The following is an 18869-nucleotide window of genomic DNA, read 5'->3' as shown; positions in this document are numbered from 1 at the left end:
AGATGGAAGCGCAAAGAATGTGGCTTTATACTGCTAATGATCAAGCAAAGCATGTAGGTCCAGGCTTTACAGTTAACGCTTGATGATTTCGACCTCTTTTATAGGATAAGGGAAAATGCATTTTAATGATTTTATTACCATATAAAGTTTAGTATACTGCAGTATACGAAGCAATATACATAAAACTTATAAGTACATAATATTTTAAGGATCTTTGAATCACATATGTTTCAACAAAGCATGAATACAATATTGTAATAATATCAACTTTGGGTTTTTTTTTAGATAGATAAACAAGTAAGGAATACAATCTTATTTTGTAACTCTATTAATAGAAAAGAGGAATTCACAAGAGAAGCTAAACTTGTGAATTTTGTGAATTACTCTAGGAGATGAGGGCATCTCAAGATCCGTCAAGGACTCCATGTATGAACATTTTGATATCATGACGTTATTAGGCGAAACAACCAGAAAGAAAGGCTGACAAGGACAAGAACTAAAGTAGGAACGGAACAGGCAGGAAAACAAACTAAAGATAGGCATAACAAAGAAAGGAAGAGAAACAAAAACAAGTGGTTTACAATTCGATTGTCTGGAAAGGTAATCAAGGCATGAGTAAAAACTTTCAATTCAATACAAATTTGCCTAATAATGAATTCTATTCATTCAACTTAAAGAAAGTGTAGGAAAGTAATTATATCTTAATCACTCATGTTTAGATACAGGCTTCAAATTCTGACATATCTTATATAAGATTGATCAACAAAACGCTATGTATCTGCTCAGACTTGTTGGTATCGTAAATGAAAGCAATTATTTTATTGGAGTATCGTGATTTGCATTTAAAGATAGGTCTCATGATCCTACATAATAGAATTATGGTTAACGCTTATGAAGTTGTATTTAGCATGATGAGCAATCGCGTGTTTCAGTGTAAAATGGAAGCCATGATCATGATGATGTTGTAAATCTGCCTGCATACTCAATTGAGTACAATGACATGCATAGCATTTACGTATGAGACCATAATTACGGAGTATGGGAAATATTGTAAAATTCCTTTTGTGATTCATTATGCATGTACTAAAAGTAGAGATTACATTCATGCGCAAAAAAGGGATGTTCCCAGCAAAAACAAACAAACAAAACAATCAAATAAATAAATGAAAAAATATGTTTACTGACATCACGATGATTGTTTGGAAAGCGAAGAAGCAAATATTTATTGAACAATGCTCTCTTTCACCCATTCTCCCAAAGTGTTGTATACAAAACTTGCCAAATAGTGCACTGTGCATTGCTGTGTGTGTGTGTGTGTGTGTGTGTGTTTTTTTTTTTTCTTTTCCTTTGTGAGGGGGGATAGTTGGTCAAGACTCAGTGGATAGTGTATATTCTAGACCATAATGCCAATTGTATCTCTTTTACAATGTTATTCTGTTCATCACATTGTGGTAAATTTCTTGACATCTGTGTATACGAGTGTTTCATTGTATTTCTAATTATTTTGTTTGTTAGAAATGAAATAAATCAACTTGAACTTGAACTTGAACCAATCGTTGTAAGAACAATAAGAAAATTAAATATTTCTTTCAAGGGTTTTCGTGACAAGAGAGTGATTTTAGGGGGTATAAAATGACTTCTTTGATTATACATTTATATCAAGAAACCATTTATTTCAAGAACAGTTCCGATGAAAAATGTATTATATGTATTCGTAGTTTATGTATTTGTTTGTTTTCTTTTGATAATTGTAAATCGCTTCAAAACATGTTGTCTTTATAAAATTTCCATATTATTATAATAATAATTATTATTATTATTACTATTATTTATTTATTTATTTATTTATTTATTCATTTATTTATTTATTCATTTATTATCATCGTTATCATCGTCATCATCATCGTCATCATCATCATAATTAGGCCTATTATACAAAGAAGTGAATCGCTGAGATGCGGTAACACAGTCTACAGTGTCTCAGAGGAATTTATACACGTGTGAATTACATTCAGTGAGTTAATTTCAAAAGAACGCTTTAATCACGCTTAACCCTCTCAGGATGTGCTTTGGATGTCGATCTGCATGCACAGAAACCCAATAACGTTATATTCTAAAACTGTCCAAAGACATTGGCATCTCTATGCAATAAAGGGTCAAAGAAAATCGGACATCTAATTCAAAAGTTATGACATATTCAAAGTTTTGTTTAAAACCATGCATATATAGGGCGTCATAACTGAGTGAGGAAGCTGTACAACAGATTCAATGTCACCGTAGTGCAAAAATGATAGGTCTTTTTATGAACAATCTTCGGAATAGCCTCCGGAAACTTATATAAACGAACAGTATCTAAATTTATATACTGACATTTTCGAAATGGTAATCTCTACGAATTAATTAATTTACAATAACGGCATTTTTTATTCATCGCTAGTTGTGTTTGAAACTGCACTGTGTTCACTTTGTGTAAGTGAGAAAAGTATATGAATATAGCTCGGGATTTCTAACGGAGGATCTTGGTAAGAAACCTATAGCAAAGCTGGGGTATTGATAATGGCATGGATCTTCCGGAAGACTAAACAGTACTAACACTGGACGACGACGACGACGACGACGACGACGATGATGATGACGATGATGATGATGATGATGATGATGATGATTGTTTTCATTACTACAATAAGCAGCATCATTGCGAACAGAAGACACTGGACACATTGGCGAGTGACAATGAGGGTCACAGAATTCATGAACATCGCCCTCTTGCGATGCATCTATTATCATGTTCATTGCATGATGCCGTAGTTACAGATAGAGTTGGAGAGATTGATACTAGTAAACGATCATACCTTTGTCACCTGTTTGTTTTTAATTAAAAACAAATAATGTACCATGAGATTCTCACATGACATGCTAAAATCCTATGAATAGTTTCATTATTATGTCTACGAGATGAGGGTTTTGCATCTTATTTCAAAGGTGCCAAAATGGGTGACAGGACAATAATATGGCTCCAGTATTATTTTTTCCAAGGACTTGGTTTTAGGGTCAGTTTTGTGAGAGGGTTTTATAATTAGTTTGATATGATGACTGGGATAAGGGTTATGTCTGAGGGTATAGAATGGATGTTTGACTATAGTGGGCAGATATTCAATGGGAACAATAATTGTCGCAGGAGCAAAATATGTCATGAAATCGCCGAAATTAGTGGAAATTGGAATCATTCTGCAACCAGGCGATTATGTACGAGGTGAGTCAGAAAAGTTCCGGGACTGGTGTCATAAAAGACTGATTTCATACCCAAACTATAAACTAAGAGGTTTCGCCTTCGAAGTAATCTATCTTGAGTATGTAACTGTGATCTTACCTCTCTGCAGCCATCATATTTTTTTCTACATGATTTTATATACATATCCTCTGTTTCGCCGTTCAGTAATGAGCACAAACAACGGACAAACTTGAAGTTTCTGGTAGGGTTGGGGAAAATTCCGTCAGAAGTGCTAAAAGTCCTGCACCAAGTCTACGGGGATGAGAAGATGGCGCACATGTTTTTTGCTTTTTTTAGTGGTGTAAGAGGTTTAAAGAGCGGGTGACAGGACGTGGTAGATGACCCCTGTAGCAGAAGGCCCTCAATGATCAGGACTGAGGTGATGACTGGTAATGACGAGATCCATGGCAAGTCTGGTTCTGTTTCATGTTTTAAGACCCTCGATGATGTCCTTGCAAATTTGCATGCGTCGATTCCTCTGGTCATCACTCAGGAGTTTTGGCACCATCTTTACGCATATTTTCCGCATGTCTAGATCTTCAGTGAGAATCTTCCAGACGCTGCCCCGATTCATGCCTACCTCATTTGCCATCATTCGAATAGTCATCCGACGATTGCCACGCACCATCCGTCTGACGCGTTCAATGTTGACCTCAGTCCTGCAAGGGCCTCCCGCTCCTATGGGGTCATCTTCCACATCTTCTAATAATTCTTAAACCTCTTGCAAAACTCAAAAGCACGCGTGTATGACTTCATATCACCTCCGCAGTCTTGTTGCAGCACCTTTAGCGCTTTTGACAGAGTTCCTCAACCCTACCAAAAACTTCAGGTTTGTTTGTTGCTCTGTGCTCATTGCCGAACGACGTGAAAGAGAGGATATGAAATTGTGTAGAAAAAAACCAAACAAACCTGATGGATGTAGAGAACTAAGATCACAGTTACATACTCAAGATAGATTACTTTGAATGTAAAACCTCTTGGTTTTAAATTTGGGTTTGAAATATGATAACAGTTCTGGAACTTTTCTGACACACCTCGTAAATGTGCAGAGGATTTTCCCCACTCCGTTTATACATTATTTTATCAACCTGTTTATCAATAAAGTTTGATCTGTTAATGGAGGCCCTACTTATATCTCTCCCTCTCTGTTTGTCATGAGGCAATGAGACAAACTATCACTTCCTCGGCGATCTGAATGTGTACGCTATCTTTCCTCAGCTGCGCTTCGGAAAGATAGCTACATCCAGATCGCCTCGGAAGTGATAGTTTGTCCCATCACCTTCACCAACGTTGATTTTGCTTACTATTTGCATGTACAATTTTAACTTTCCATGTGAGCGTTCTATCTCATTCATTCATTCATTCACTCATTCATTCATTCATTCATTCATTCATTCATTCATTCATTCACTCATTCATTCATTCACTCACTCATTCATTCATTCATTCATTCATTCATTCATTCATCCATCCATCCATTCATTCATTCATTCATTCATTCATTCATTCATCCATTTTTCAACCATCGTGGTATCTATTATATTTTATGCATGATGGATCGCTAAGTGTTAGTGTGTAATAGTGTGTATAAGTGTGTGTTGTGAGGGGGGGGGGGGATCTATGATATTGATCGTCGTGGGTCAAGGGGCAACACTCCCCATAAATCCCGCCCCCGAACATTCGCAGGGTGGTCCACAACTTGAAATTTTAGCATGTTGCAAGCTCAGAATCTGAGAATATTGCAGAAATTGAATATGCGCGGAGCGCACACGATGAGTACGTAGTACGCAATATTTTGCTGCTTATCTCTCTTTGTGCTGCTTACATTCAATGTTCTCTCTTATGTTTTGCACACAAATATCTATAGTACCTGGTAGTTTGATGTTTCTTATGTTATGCACATGTTTTGCACATTTTTGAATACTTTTACTTTGAGCTTGTTGCAAATTCTTAAGGATGTTGCATAGCATGTTGCTGGCTTTTTAGGATGTTGCAACAGAATTTTAGCATGTTGCAGCGACATGCTAAAACCCCTCGTGGACCACCCTGCATTCGACCATTTTGAATTCAAGAAATTACTGGGTTTTCAGGTTTTCATGAGTGAATCTGTAATCTGTATAGGCCTATGAATAGTTCTTTGATAAATTCTGTTTGTTTGTTTTGATACACAATGTGACTGTTTGTGTAAGTGTGTATAGTGATTCCCTGTAATGTGTTCATGCCGGCAAAGGGGGGGGGGGGGGAGATGGAGGTGGAATGAATGTAATTGTTAGAGAAACAAGGCCATCTTCATCCCGTGTTTAATGTGTCATGTGCGAATATACAATATGGACTGCACGTACATAACGCTCTTGTGCAATATAAAGGGGGGGGGGGACACTACTGAGGGAGAGAAAGGGAGAGAGAGAGAGAGAGAGAGAGAGATGGGGAGAGACAGACAGACAGTATAGGTGAAAGGAAGAAACTGGGATGTTACCAAAAAAAAAGGCATGAAAATCCAATTAAAAATAAAGAAAGAAGATAAAGAAAAGGGAAAGAAGTCAGGAAGAATGTATAGCCTCGGTGTCCCAATACAGAGTGTATAAGAGACAGTGTAATAAATGATGACAGAGAGCGGCTATGCTGATTATAAGACCACCTTGCATTAATTCAAACATTTCACCTAAGCGAGTTTGCCATTAGCTCCTACAAAACGGAAACAAGTGTAAGCTTTTACTGATGTGTCTTCTTATTTTCTGGTTTTGATTTCTGAGTTTGTTCTTGTGAGTTTTATTTATAAATGTATATGTCTCCAAATAAGCTAGTTTTTTCTATCCTTTGTGATCTCCAGCAGATGTATGACGTGCTGCCGCGGGAAGTAAACCTCGAAATTTAACAACATACAATTTGCGCCTCCAGAAATGAACAGATTAATATTTCAAAAACACCTGCCAAATTTGAGCCCGAAAGACGTCATTCATATATAAACATCATCAGCTGATGTCATTCATTTACTCGTACCCGTTAATCACTTGCGTACTGTACGTACTGTACTATTGGAGTGAATTTACAGCCACATTCCGATCAATCCACTGCTGGGCTAGGGCGGCCGCTTTGTACCGACGTGTACCGACGATCGAATCCGCGGGGCGCAGAGTATATTTTTACTACACACAATTTGATGCCTCGTTGCTGCTGCTAGGGACGCTACTTCGTTGGAAATGCCAAACCTCATCGTCAAAGGCACAGCGCCAGAAACTTCGTTTTTCTCTGATTTATAAACGTGAAACATGTGAAATGACATATCCATCTTCACCTGGAAATTTAATTTCATGTGATGATTATGCGAATTTGAAGGTATTTCACGGGGTATGTCGCTAAACCGGCGGTTACGTGGTTACTTGCTCGTTTGATGCGCATAGCATCAATGTAGTCCCACCTATTACTATTTTTGTACAGTTCTCTTGGTCTATGGCGCGAAATGCATCAGCGTCCACCACTAAGCGGAACAGCAAACTCGACAGCTTTCTTAAACTTAACCTCTCAGAAAGTGTGTATGAGCGTATAGTCACGTATGAGCCCTGTATTGTTGATCACCGCAAGGAGAAGAAAGCATATAAATATGTGATCCTCAGTGATGAAAGACTCTATTTGACAGAGAATCCGCCCAGGACAATTCGGCCAGAAGATGGTGTTCATCTCGGGGAACTGACGTCGGTTGAATTGGTGAGTGAAACCATCATCTTGGCCATTTGAAACAAAAAAGAAATGTAGCCTACACTGCTATATACCTATAGACCTTTGTTTACAACTATGCTCACCCCTGCCTGGGGCATAATTGTTAACAAAGGTCTATAGCAGAGGGTCTCAACTCTTGTGTTAAAATCTATCTGAAAAAAAAAGAAGAGAACAAATATGTACATTTGTACAATGTTGTGGATGGCCTTCATTTGTGACTTTGTGTATCTTGAAATTGTTCCTTTGTTATTTTGTTGCAGGGTCGCCAAGAATAACAGTGTACAAGTGTATATTGAAACTGCTGTTGGGGCTACGTTGGATGAAGAATGATAAATGAATAACTGAATTCATGTGGATTAATAAGTGAATTCATAAATAACTGTAAATAATGTACATGTACAGTGCTAGTCAAAACATGTGCAGATAAAAAGCTGCTCCAAGTCCAACCATGCCTATGCCCTCTACTTGAGCTTCTGATCCACTAACACTGTTCTAGTTACAGTACACTCTTCTTTCTGTTGTGCTCATGATAAAATTCTTTGTTCTCAAGTTTCAACAGTACCAGCTATCTACCAGACTGCAGAGATATCTTGCATCTGGAATTTCATTCAACAACAGACTAGATCTTAGCATAGAACCCACAGTTGAAAACACGTCACAAAAGTACAAGTTTGTTAAAATTTGAAATGACATGCTCAGCAAAGATTCCTCAATGAAATGTATAATTGGATGACTATAAGATCTTCCTTCTTAAAGTTAGAGTGACAAATCAAGTACCGGTAACTTGCTTGTTTGTCTTTTTTTTTTTTGTCTTGTCAGCACATCACTTTCTGGGTTTACTTTCTGTACACCTCTGTAGCTTTACACTATCTTTTCACTCAAAAGAGTTGCTATCTTTCAATTCACATATAATATATACAATTGTAATGGCATTGTAATGAATGGTCACCTGAAAGAAGTCTTGAAAGCAATGGTTTAATGACATTTAGGAGAAAGAGGCATTTTCAGTATTTGTTATTGCATTCATTCATTCATTCATTCATTCATTCATTCATCCATTAATTCATTCATTCATCTTTATTGGTCTATGTCAGACATAGAAATTTTGTTTCCATTAACATAACACTATACCAAAGTACTCATGACAATACAAACACATCTCACATTCACAGTTCTCAGTGACAGGCACAGTACACAAGCGACACCCTACTAATCTACATTGTATTACACAATCATACAAACGATACTGGTCAATTCCACGGAAAGGTTGCATTTTATGAAAATCAAACTATTGAGTGTAGATGATTAATGAAGCTTAATTACAATAGATGATCTGGTATTGTTTACTCAAAGCAGCCTTCCACAATGGATATTTTGATACCTCATTTGTGAACATCGGTGAACGTCGAGTGGAGTTATGTCCGAAAAACCTTCATTTTTCATGAAAATTGCCAATTTTTGCAGAATTTATGTATCATTTCTGATACACTATTATGACCGTAATACAGCTTGTCCAATTCTCAGGTGGCTTATTTTCTGAATGTTCTTTGGTCATAGATTGGTTTTATGATGTTCTAGAACTTGTTCCGGCATCAGTAAATATTATTCTCTCAATCTCAAAATGTGGTAGTTGATAGCGTCCCATTAGTCACGTTTTTGTGTCCCATCAGTCACACTGGTTTTCCCTATCCTGCTACTGTACCAATAAGTAGATATTGATACCACTTGGCTCAGGGTAAGCACCAACCCTTTGCTACATTCAGGAAAGAAAATATCTTTCCAGAGACTCTGTGTGTAAGAATATTTCAGAACTTACTTTCCCATGTGAAAAACGGTGGTCCTCAAATGTATAAGTCACAACAGCAATTTTTCGTTGCTGTACGTAATGCAATGATACTTTTCAAACTTAGTATGGTGTTTTCATAAACTGTGATATGATGGGTCTAACCTGCATGAACTGAGAAAAATGCATTTGATGCAACTATTTTCTCAAAATACTGGTTTGATATTGCAGAAAATTGTCACTTTGTCCCATAAGTCACAATGGAATTGACCTATATATCATTTCTTAATATCCTATATAAACCAAGCTTCTTTAACCCGTTCTAAACCCCAGAATTTAAAATTTACAAAAAAAAAAGTAATAAAATACTACAAAAAAAAAAAAACTACAACGACTTACCAAAACATCTCACAATCTACACTGTACATTTATAAAGGGAAGGCAGTGAGCTCAGTGGGATACTTCTTTTGGATGGAGTACATTTGTACATTCAGAGATTTCTTTGTACTTTACTGTAAAGCTCTTTTTTCCCTTGTCTTTTTTTTTAAAGCAGAAAAAAAAAAATACTGTGGTAATTACCATTCCCAAAAGTTACATATGGGTAGACAAAATATGTACAGATGTACACTATGCATTGTAATTGTTTGCATGTCCACTCAATGATTGTATTAGTGATTTTCATTGTACAATGTAGCTACCAAATATGTTGTACGTTGTTAAAAGTTCTTCTCACAAGCTATAAGTTAGAATTATTCAAAATCACATGGAGAAGGCAGGACTTTGAAAAGAAACTACTTTTAAAAGGCCTGCTAATTTCATACAGTGCAAGCTTGTCAGGGTAGTTAAAACATCCACATACAGCATTCGAGTTTACAACTACAAGTAAAGTGGAAATTTTCTTGGTGTTGAAATTTGCGCACCTTTCATGCAACCAGAAACTACGTGTATTAAGCACAATGTAGTCACAGCTCCATGGACCCCTACATTGTAAATCAGAGATCTTGGGTTCAATCATGCGCAGCATTTATTGTACATCCTTGGACAAGAAGTTGACTACAGGGGTAAAATTTGGTATCGGTATTATTCAGATTGATTATGCATATTCAGAAGATCTGTTCATGTGGGAGTGATGTTTGCAAGCCTTCAGATGGTGCATCATGGATATTTTAAGTGTTTTCTCTAGTCATGTCAAGAGCAGGATTTTTGGAAAGTAGAAGTGGGGAGTAATTTTGATATTGTATACTGCATATCACACGAGTCAAGAACTGCATCAGATGCTGACTTACAATACAATAGTTAGTGAGTTTTCTTTTTCTTACTAAGTACTGTAAAAAAAGGAATTTTTTTCAGTGTTGAAATATTCATGGAATGCATTTCGTGCAACCAGAAATCTGAAACTCATCTTACTCTTCCAAGCGCCAAAAATTAGTCACACGGAAAAAAAAATCAACTTTTACAGTATGTTAAGTTTTACTTTAACATGATGTGCCTTTCAATATACAGTATCATTTGTTGACTTTATGAACTGTCACTTTTGTATTTAACCATAAAATGTTGATATCATATCCACACTAGTACTTTCTAATACTTGAGGTATACATTGTACATTTGCATACGATATACCACTTTGGTGGGTTTTGCACCTGGCTTTTCACAAGAATCAAGACCATTTTTTTTATGTGTGTTGATCAGGGATCCCTCGTACAATGTGTGCTGTAAAACCAGAAATATAAGTGACATGAAATTTTCATGGATTAGAGCTGATGGCCTTTTTGCGACATGAAATTTGTGTGTTTGGCATTGTCATTTGATGTATTGAGTGTAGACAAGAACTTCCACTGGCAAAATTTTGCAAATCTTGGCTTCTTACAAAATTAGCAAAAATTTGAATTGGTTAAATGCAGACTTTACATTGCCAAACCTTCCTGGCGGTGAACAGAGTGTTTTGCCTCTTCCCAAACAGGATCGTACAGAAACACCTAACATTGTCTCACTGGGCCTCAAACTCAGACCTGTTGATTATACAGCAGTCATGCTACTGACTGGTTAATGAAACATCTCAGCCTAATTACAAGGCTGTACACACTTGTATGTAACAAACTGAACACATTACACTGGTATCGCAGTGTGCAGGGACTGCATTGCTGCTCATTACCAGACTGTTTTTCATAGTCGTCCTTGATTAATTACTGTGAGTTGCCATGACTACATGTGGCCCATGTTAAAGAAACCATCGACAGCAACAAAGTTGCAAGACACAGTAATAACCAAACAGAAATTTGAGCTGATAGATTGACAGAATGGTGCTGTTGGATTCACATTAATAAAAGTACAAAGGATCAGACTATTGCGTGACTTAATTTCTTCTGGCAGGTGACATGTGAACATTGTATAAAGAAAATGCTCCATGATTATTTAAAGATGAATTGACCCCAAATCATATATTAATTGGATTGAGTGAATGCACCATAGTTGAATAATATATCAATGGATGTTTAGGATATTGTCCTACAGTGTACATGCACTTTGACATTACATTGTAGTCTTCTCCAAATTGTGAAGATATTCTCGCAGGTTTTAGAATTCAAGCTTGCCGAAAAGTAGCATGAAATGTGAAGAATCAATGCACCACAAAAATTTGTGTGTTTACAGTACATCTGGAAAAAAATTAAAAAGATTCTTTTTTTTTTAGCTGTTGGGAATTTAAAAATGAAATGTATTGCTTAAAGTCTTATTTTTGACCCTTTTATATGCCTGCTTTTGAAAAGCAAGTTAACTCCTGTGATTTTCTTGTTTGTGGAGCACTCTTCTCAACAATCCAGCTCAGTACAAACTAATGCCCTTGGCTAGAACTCTAAACAAATACAAAACAAAGCAAATGCAAATCTGCTTCTGCTGAGGACTGTAGAAGCAAGGTTGCAGTGGTTGACTCATTTTTACATATGTATACAGAGAACAAAAGAATGGACAGATTGCAGTGGCCAGTGGGACCCAATTTATCGGACAGGACAAATACAAAGTGCAATCAATAAAGGTGGCTAACCACTCCTGAAAGACATTGTGTTCGTTGACCTGGCCAAGGCATCACCATGCTCTTTGTGCTTACCCCAGATCTGGGAGGCAGCGCGGTGGAATGAAAAGCATTCTTTTTTTTTGCATTCACTATGCAACAAATATGCATCATTAGGTATGCTTCATTATCTGTCTTTAATACATATGTATAGGATAGTAAGTCACCATCTACAAAGTAGGCATTTTTCTAGTCGTACTGAACAAGTTTGCCTAATTAGAAGTACGATATATTGAATGCGTCCTTGGAAAAAAAGTCATTCAAGCACTAGTGAATATCCTGTTCATATTTCCATAGAAACGCTTTGTTTGATGTGGCGGGAGATTAATAAACAAACTTGCTTGGCAACAGTTGTCATAATAACCTGCCAAGAATAATCCTTGTTTCCAAGGCACCTTAGTGCTTTTACAATACACTTGTACCAAGGGTGTGTACAGGTAGATTTCAAAGCAATATCCTTCTTGGCGTAATTATCATGTAGAAAGTCTCTAAGAAAGAAAATTTCATTATTACACTATACTGTACATGCAATGCATCTGCTTTTGTGAAAACTTCGCTTAACATAAAAATGTATTTTTTGTTATTTTGTTTCTTTTTACTCTAGGTTGTTAGTTGTTAAATGTAATGAAGATGCTTTCTTGATCTTCCCTCCACTAAAGCTTATTTTGTATTAGAAGTCTGCACTTTGTAGATCTGTATGTCTACTCTTTATAAAAGTAAGAACTTTGATGTGATTGTTATGTTAGCAAGTATACTATCTGTGCATGCTAACTACCCACCCTGCAATGATTCCATCGAAGAATATGATCTGATGAAAGGTTAGGCTATCATAGACAGGGCATTGAAATTCTCATTAGATAACAAATCTGGCCATGTTTATTGTGTGTAATTATGTAAAATTGTATAAATACAACTGTGACACACACAAAAATTATAATGCATGTAGTATAATATGCAACAGTCAGATGCAAAGTGTCCAATGTCCCAACTTTTATTGCAACTGAGTAACAAATTGCCCTACATTGATTAAAAAGATTAACAACAACAAATTAATGAGTGTCTAGTACTTGCCATGATACATGTAAAAATAAAGGCACATACACTGTACTTGTACTTGGGCAAAATTGAACTAACATGTACACGTATGATCTCCTGATCACTGGACGGACATCTTATCCACTACACACATTGTAGGTCACTGAGCAAAGCCTAATTCTAATCCTTAATACATTGTACATGTAGCATGCAGCGAGTACTGCATTTATTCATTCAAAATGAAAGTGCCAACTTTTGTGTGCATTACAGTTGTATGTGTACATGTACCCTATAAAGACCTGTAACATGATATTGATCAGTTATTCTGAAGAATGCAATGACATGTTTTTCCACAACTTCCTTTTAAAGAGTGCAGACATTCACTGTAACATATCAGATCCATTAATAGGAAAATGTTGTGCAGTGTAAGAATGAGAATGTAGAGCTATTATAAATTATGTTTTATGAGGTTCCAAATACAACTTTAACATAGCTTTTTTACTGCTGTTATAAAGGCTCGAGCTTAATTGTGTAGATTTTACAGTAGGTTCATCTAGCAAGCAAATCATACAATTTGTAGAGCAGGCCTCAACGCAGCATGCCATTGCCAAAGGTTTCTCATAAAACCTGACTACAAAAGTGTCCTGGTTTCATTAACTGCAGTCGTGGCAACTGTTGATTGCACCAGAGGGAGAGAGAAAAAGATACAGTGTAAAGGAAGGGGGGGGGGGGGGAGGAGCAAATGAAGAGGACTCATCGAAGCAAAAAGCGTTGGGCTGATATTTCAGATTGTTATCTACAACACTATGCCTTTGCACAATGAATGAAAGATTTTGAGTGATATTTGACAGGAGATATGAACTACAGGCATATCTCTGTAGAGATACTTAAAAAAAAATCTTTTATTTCATGTACTTGCACTCCACAAATATATACTGCAGTTTGTGTGGCCTTGCTGACTGAATAAGTAAGGCACGTTTATTGATTTCTTCGTCATTTGTTGCATATCAGATGAAAAAATAGATATTATCTCATATCTATGTGATAGATGGGTGACCAGTTAGTTCTTCACACAATATATTTGTGTGTGGTCACTGCTTTATTGTTACTGTACTTGTACACTTGTACGTAGATGCTTTCTCAAGCTTAGCCTTTTGTACCAAAACCATGGATTTTATAGTTAAAGGGATGATTCAGTTTTGGTTTTAGATAGGGCTTTGGGTTCCCAACTTTTTTGTGTGTGTTTGTGAGATTCATATTGAGAAACCTATCATGAAATATGAAAGAACATGCAATTCTTTGAAGAATTTACAGTTTACATGTTGAAAATTGGTCTAAAATGCAACTGGCCACAACTTCAATTAGGGTCACTTTGTTTTGCCTTGTTTTTGGATATCTCGGTTATTTTATAACTGATTTTCATCAAATAAACTTTTAATTTCCCCTAGAATTGTATGCTCTTGAGTGGTAAAATGTTAAGAGCTGAATCCTCGCCTCAACCAATACTATACCATCCCTTTAAATAAAAAATAGTACAATATTTCATTCCTACAGTGTATGCCTCTGCCTACAGAGTTGGCAGGGAAAATAATAGTGTGAAACTACAAGGGAGTTTTTGCTCTCTGTTCCTTCATTTCAGAGCTTGTCTAGCTGTTTCCCCTAAATTTTCAGCAACTCATCAATGGTAACGTAATGTGTAGTTTAGAAACCGGGCTAAAAATGACTGTTCAGTCAAAGTGCATAACATGTACAGCACATGGTATTTTAGGAGGCTAAAGGTCGATGAGCACTGAACTTTGGCCAGAAATGTAATTTTCTAATCTTGGTTTTAGGAAGGGAAGTTTTAGGGAATGAACAGTATGTAAAATGTAATCTACATATACATGTACATGTAAAATGTAATCTACATTTTTTTTTTATTAAAGATTAATAGAAATACAACTAAGAGGAAATGTTTGTTCCTGTAGAGAAGGCTAAAAGTCAATTCTTATGTGGGGGGGGGGGGGGGGGGGGGGGGTGAAAAGTCCAGACCGAAGAAATTCAATTTGAGTGTGCAAAGTACAATAAATGGCCTTAAATTCATTTGTGATGGAATAACTCAAGGCAAGTGCATCCCGGTCATTTACATGTACATACGTGTACATTCTTGTAAGTTCCTGGCTATTGAATGTGATGTTTGCTGTAAGGAATGACAGCAAAGCATAATTTATGTGAATGCCTAATAGTTGACTAAGTTATGGATGCGAAAAAGAAAACAGCGCAAATGGCAAATCAGAAAAAGAGCAACAACTTAATAGAAGCAGGGGAATGGAAAAAGGAACATTTTCAGCCACCGAAATCAAATTTATGTGCTTTCAGGATGTTAATTCAAGTACAGTGTATTATAATGACAAATCATTGAATAACTAATGCACTGCATGCCTGCATGATAGACCATTACATTCAGTGTTAAAAATACTGTATACACAGAGTATGAGCAGCAATTGAAAAATAATCATCATTATCATAAATATCAAAGCTGTTGCAGAAATTTAATGAAAGGTGCATGTCCCATTTACTGTGGTGGAAAATTGTGCTCGTAAAGTGTAAATATCTGTCTCTGTCATATCTGGTGTGATATCACACTGTGCATTGTGTAGTGTTAAATATCATTACAGTATATTCTGGTGTGATAACAAATAGTGTATACAGTACTTTGTAGAAAACAACAACAACAACACACATTCACACAAGGCATATTTTGTGAACTGTGCATGACATACAATTGTAGATGAGATAGGGTTGAGGCAAAAGTTTTGTACATGACAAAAATCCCCCCATGTAACAGTTTTTGTTTTTCTTTTGTTCTTCCAGTGCAATTTATTTTATTCATTTCACTTTTTCTCTGTGTGCTTGTCCATGCAAAATACATTTAGTAGTTAATCCAGATTGTCAGTCGTACAGCACGTCAGAAGAGTCCATGTGGACAGTGTATATCTGTTCACATCCATACAATTATTTAGTAAGCCAAATGTTGCAAGACAGAGTTGGTTGTTTTTGTCTTTCCTCTGCACCAGCCTTTTCTGTCTGTCTGTCTGTCTCATCTGTCTGTTACACTGTAGTATACAGTTTGCTGTCATCGTTATCAGTGTCTTCAGATTTCCCGAGTACTGATTTCAAACACAGTGACTTGTACGACAATTTTATTGAAAGTATGATGGATTTTTGATATGTGAATGTATGTAGCTACAGTTGTACTTGAAGATATTTAAAGTAATTTATGCAAGAATTGATAAAAAGAAATAATCACATCAATTTCAGGAAGAAGTGTAGAATGTAGAGGAAAAAAAAAGAATTAAATTAAGAACTGGCTATTTCATACTAGCAGCATACATGTGGGGCCTATATTGTAAGTAACATAAGATGAATTGTCTTGATTGTGTTTTCTTCTCTTTTTGTGATTGCCGCTTACAGGTGAATGAATTCCCTGACTTTTTGAATGGAGAGGAGAGGGATAATACACAGCATATTTGCATCAAATACCAATGCCCCACCAAGCCTAGCAAGAAGGCTGGGGACAAGAAGAGTCTAGGGAATGATGATGGTAGCAGTAGTGGGGGTAGCAGCCCTGTGCCTGAGGTCATCCTGACAGAGCCCAATGGCTCTACCCAGGATCCCTCCCAGGTTCCTCCTCCTCGCTCCAGCAGCATGCGGAACCTCAAGCTCAATCGCAGCCTGGATGAGAGTGACCTCAGGTCGCTGCGGGACATGTCCTCGTCCATCGACTCGGACTCGGACAGCGAGGATCGCCTCTCGTGGTCGATGCCATCGGGGGACTTTGAGAGCATGTCCATCCACAGCCTGGAGTCACTCTCGCTGGGCAGTGGTGAGATGCTGACCGGGGATCGAGGGAAGGGAAAGGTCACTGGCGTGGAGACGTGTCGGCCTCTCCCTCAAAGGCCCTCAGCAAACAGGACCCAGCAGCTCCGCAGCGTGGATAATCCCGACAGCTTCTCCTCACAAATAGCTGCAACTCTTGTGAACCGAGAAGCCAACAAACCACCGTCATCGACAACTGCGCAGTCCAAACCGCAATATCGAAACCTCCCATCCCCAGAAATCGCCGAAATGGACAAACTCAAATCGAAACCGTTCCAGTTTCCACCTGGGAAGGAGAATCAGAAGAAGACTTCACAGCTTCTCCTGACAAGACACAGAAGTCTGGACTCTGATGACCCCACAAGGGGTAGTCACTCCAATGGCAAAGAGAACAAGGCCACTCCAGACTTTCTGGCAGAACTTTCCCGTAAAAAGGATGAGGAACTACATCTGTACATCATTTCATTGTCCTCACCATTACTCATGCATCTCAGAAGTTCGTGGAATAATTACATTATTGTGAGTATGACATTGTAACCTCAATGGTTAGGCTTGAAATGGGTCTTCTGATCAGTGGACATGTCTGGATGGAAGATGATGTACAGAGATACCTTTACAGATACATGAATAAATTGGGTATTAAATGAACCCAAGACCAGTGGGGGCAAATGTTACCTGTGATACACATCCACTACATGTAGGTGGAATAGCTCCTTTATAATATCATCTATGACTGATGTATGTTGATCAGTGTTGTAGAAGGGCTTTTCTGTAGAATTTATGTATTGTATTGTTTCAATGGGAGTAAGAGAAGATAGTGCCAACCAAGCTATGCCTCAACAATCCTATGTTTTGTTATGTCTTCTTTTGTTTCATATGAACAGAGATCAACTTTGATGACAGATCAAGAGCTCGCTGAACGCCTCAAACCTGGTTCGGGGGCTAGTAAAGTTCCTTCAAGGTATTTGATAACAACAGTTGCATTGATCGATACCAATGATATGATTTTTTTTTTTCACTTTATGCCTTTGTTATGATGTACAATACAAAGATTATCAGGATACCGGTAGAAATCTCTCACATGCTTTAAGGAGAGGACCAAGTAGTGTTGCATGTTTAGTAAGGCTCAGAAAAGGTTGTTAGAAATCTTAGGTAAGAGAGTGAAGTGAAAGAAATATCTGGGATCCTTGCTTTGACACTGTTTTTTTCGATGCACAAGGACAACTAAGGCCAGAAAATTGTACTGAGAATGAGCATTCTCAGCTTTGATACATACCTTCTGAGAATCTGTGAAAACTTATATTTCTTCAGTGGAATTGCAGAATCAGGACTGATTATATATAAGATTCAAATGAAGTATATCTCAACTCATTGTGTATGAGGCTTATTCTTCAAAAAAGTATTTACATTTATGTTGCATTTATATCAACTCCACCACAGTATGTGACATTATGAATCATCCACTCATGATTTCATTGTATTTCTAGATCTGTAAGGTCTCTAGTCAGTCAAAGCACATCAGGGTTTTTGATTAGTGAAAATCAATACTTATCATATTAGAAGCATATAGATGTATTGATAATGATGGATTATATATTTTATTCTTTTGTTTGATTTCAAACACAGCCTACAGCTGGAAAGAAAGTTTGTTCAACTGAAGCAAGAAATCATAAACTCGTCAGACTCCATGGAAAACCTCTTCAGCCTGGTGCAGGAACTTCTGACAGCGGCAGAGAAGTATTTTGTGCTCAAGAAACTTTTCTGGAAGGTAATCTCCCTCAGCAGTTGATACGACTATCCAATGCTAAGACAGAAAGGAAAATTACTAGCAAATCCTTCTTTGCTAAAGTTCACTGCCCTGATTCAACTCTTGAGATTTTAAGATCAAATTAGTGTATGCTTTCAGAAATCTCCAAAGATGAATAGCGTCAGGGTAACTACTGACATTTTAGATATACAACAGAGAATTCAGTGGAAACCAAAGTCAAATTCTCCAGGCCCGAAAGATATTAAGTACAGAAGTCAATATTGGTGGTTGCTGATATTTCAGAAAACTCAGGCATCAGAATTCAGGGAAAATCATTATTGAGAGAGGAAAATATGATCTTCAAACACTTCAGAAAACACTTCCGAAA

General features: G+C 37.0%; 1 protein-coding gene across 1 annotated transcript in view; it reads left to right on the top strand.

Moving 5' to 3' along the window:
• Positions 1–6721: 6721 nt before the first annotated feature.
• LOC139719127 (uncharacterized protein C12orf56-like) overlaps positions 6722–18869 on the top strand; it is a 41351-nt gene continuing 29203 nt past the window's right edge. The window contains exons 1-4 of the mRNA XM_071630559.1: positions 6722–6976; positions 16330–17253; positions 17619–17695; positions 18361–18502. Of these exons, the coding sequence (XP_071486660.1) occupies positions 6722–6976; positions 16330–17253; positions 17619–17695; positions 18361–18502 (1398 nt within the window). The remainder of the gene's footprint in view (positions 6977–16329; positions 17254–17618; positions 17696–18360; positions 18503–18869) is intronic.

The sequence above is a fragment of the Diadema antillarum genome, unplaced genomic scaffold (assembly GCF_040938485.1).
Source record: "Diadema antillarum isolate AM-2024a unplaced genomic scaffold, OU_Dant_1.0 scf00000104, whole genome shotgun sequence".
NCBI lineage: Eukaryota > Metazoa > Echinodermata > Echinoidea > Diadematoida > Diadematidae > Diadema > Diadema antillarum.
The sequence above is the reverse complement of the archived record's forward strand: the minus strand, read 5'-3'. Positions and strand labels throughout refer to the sequence as shown.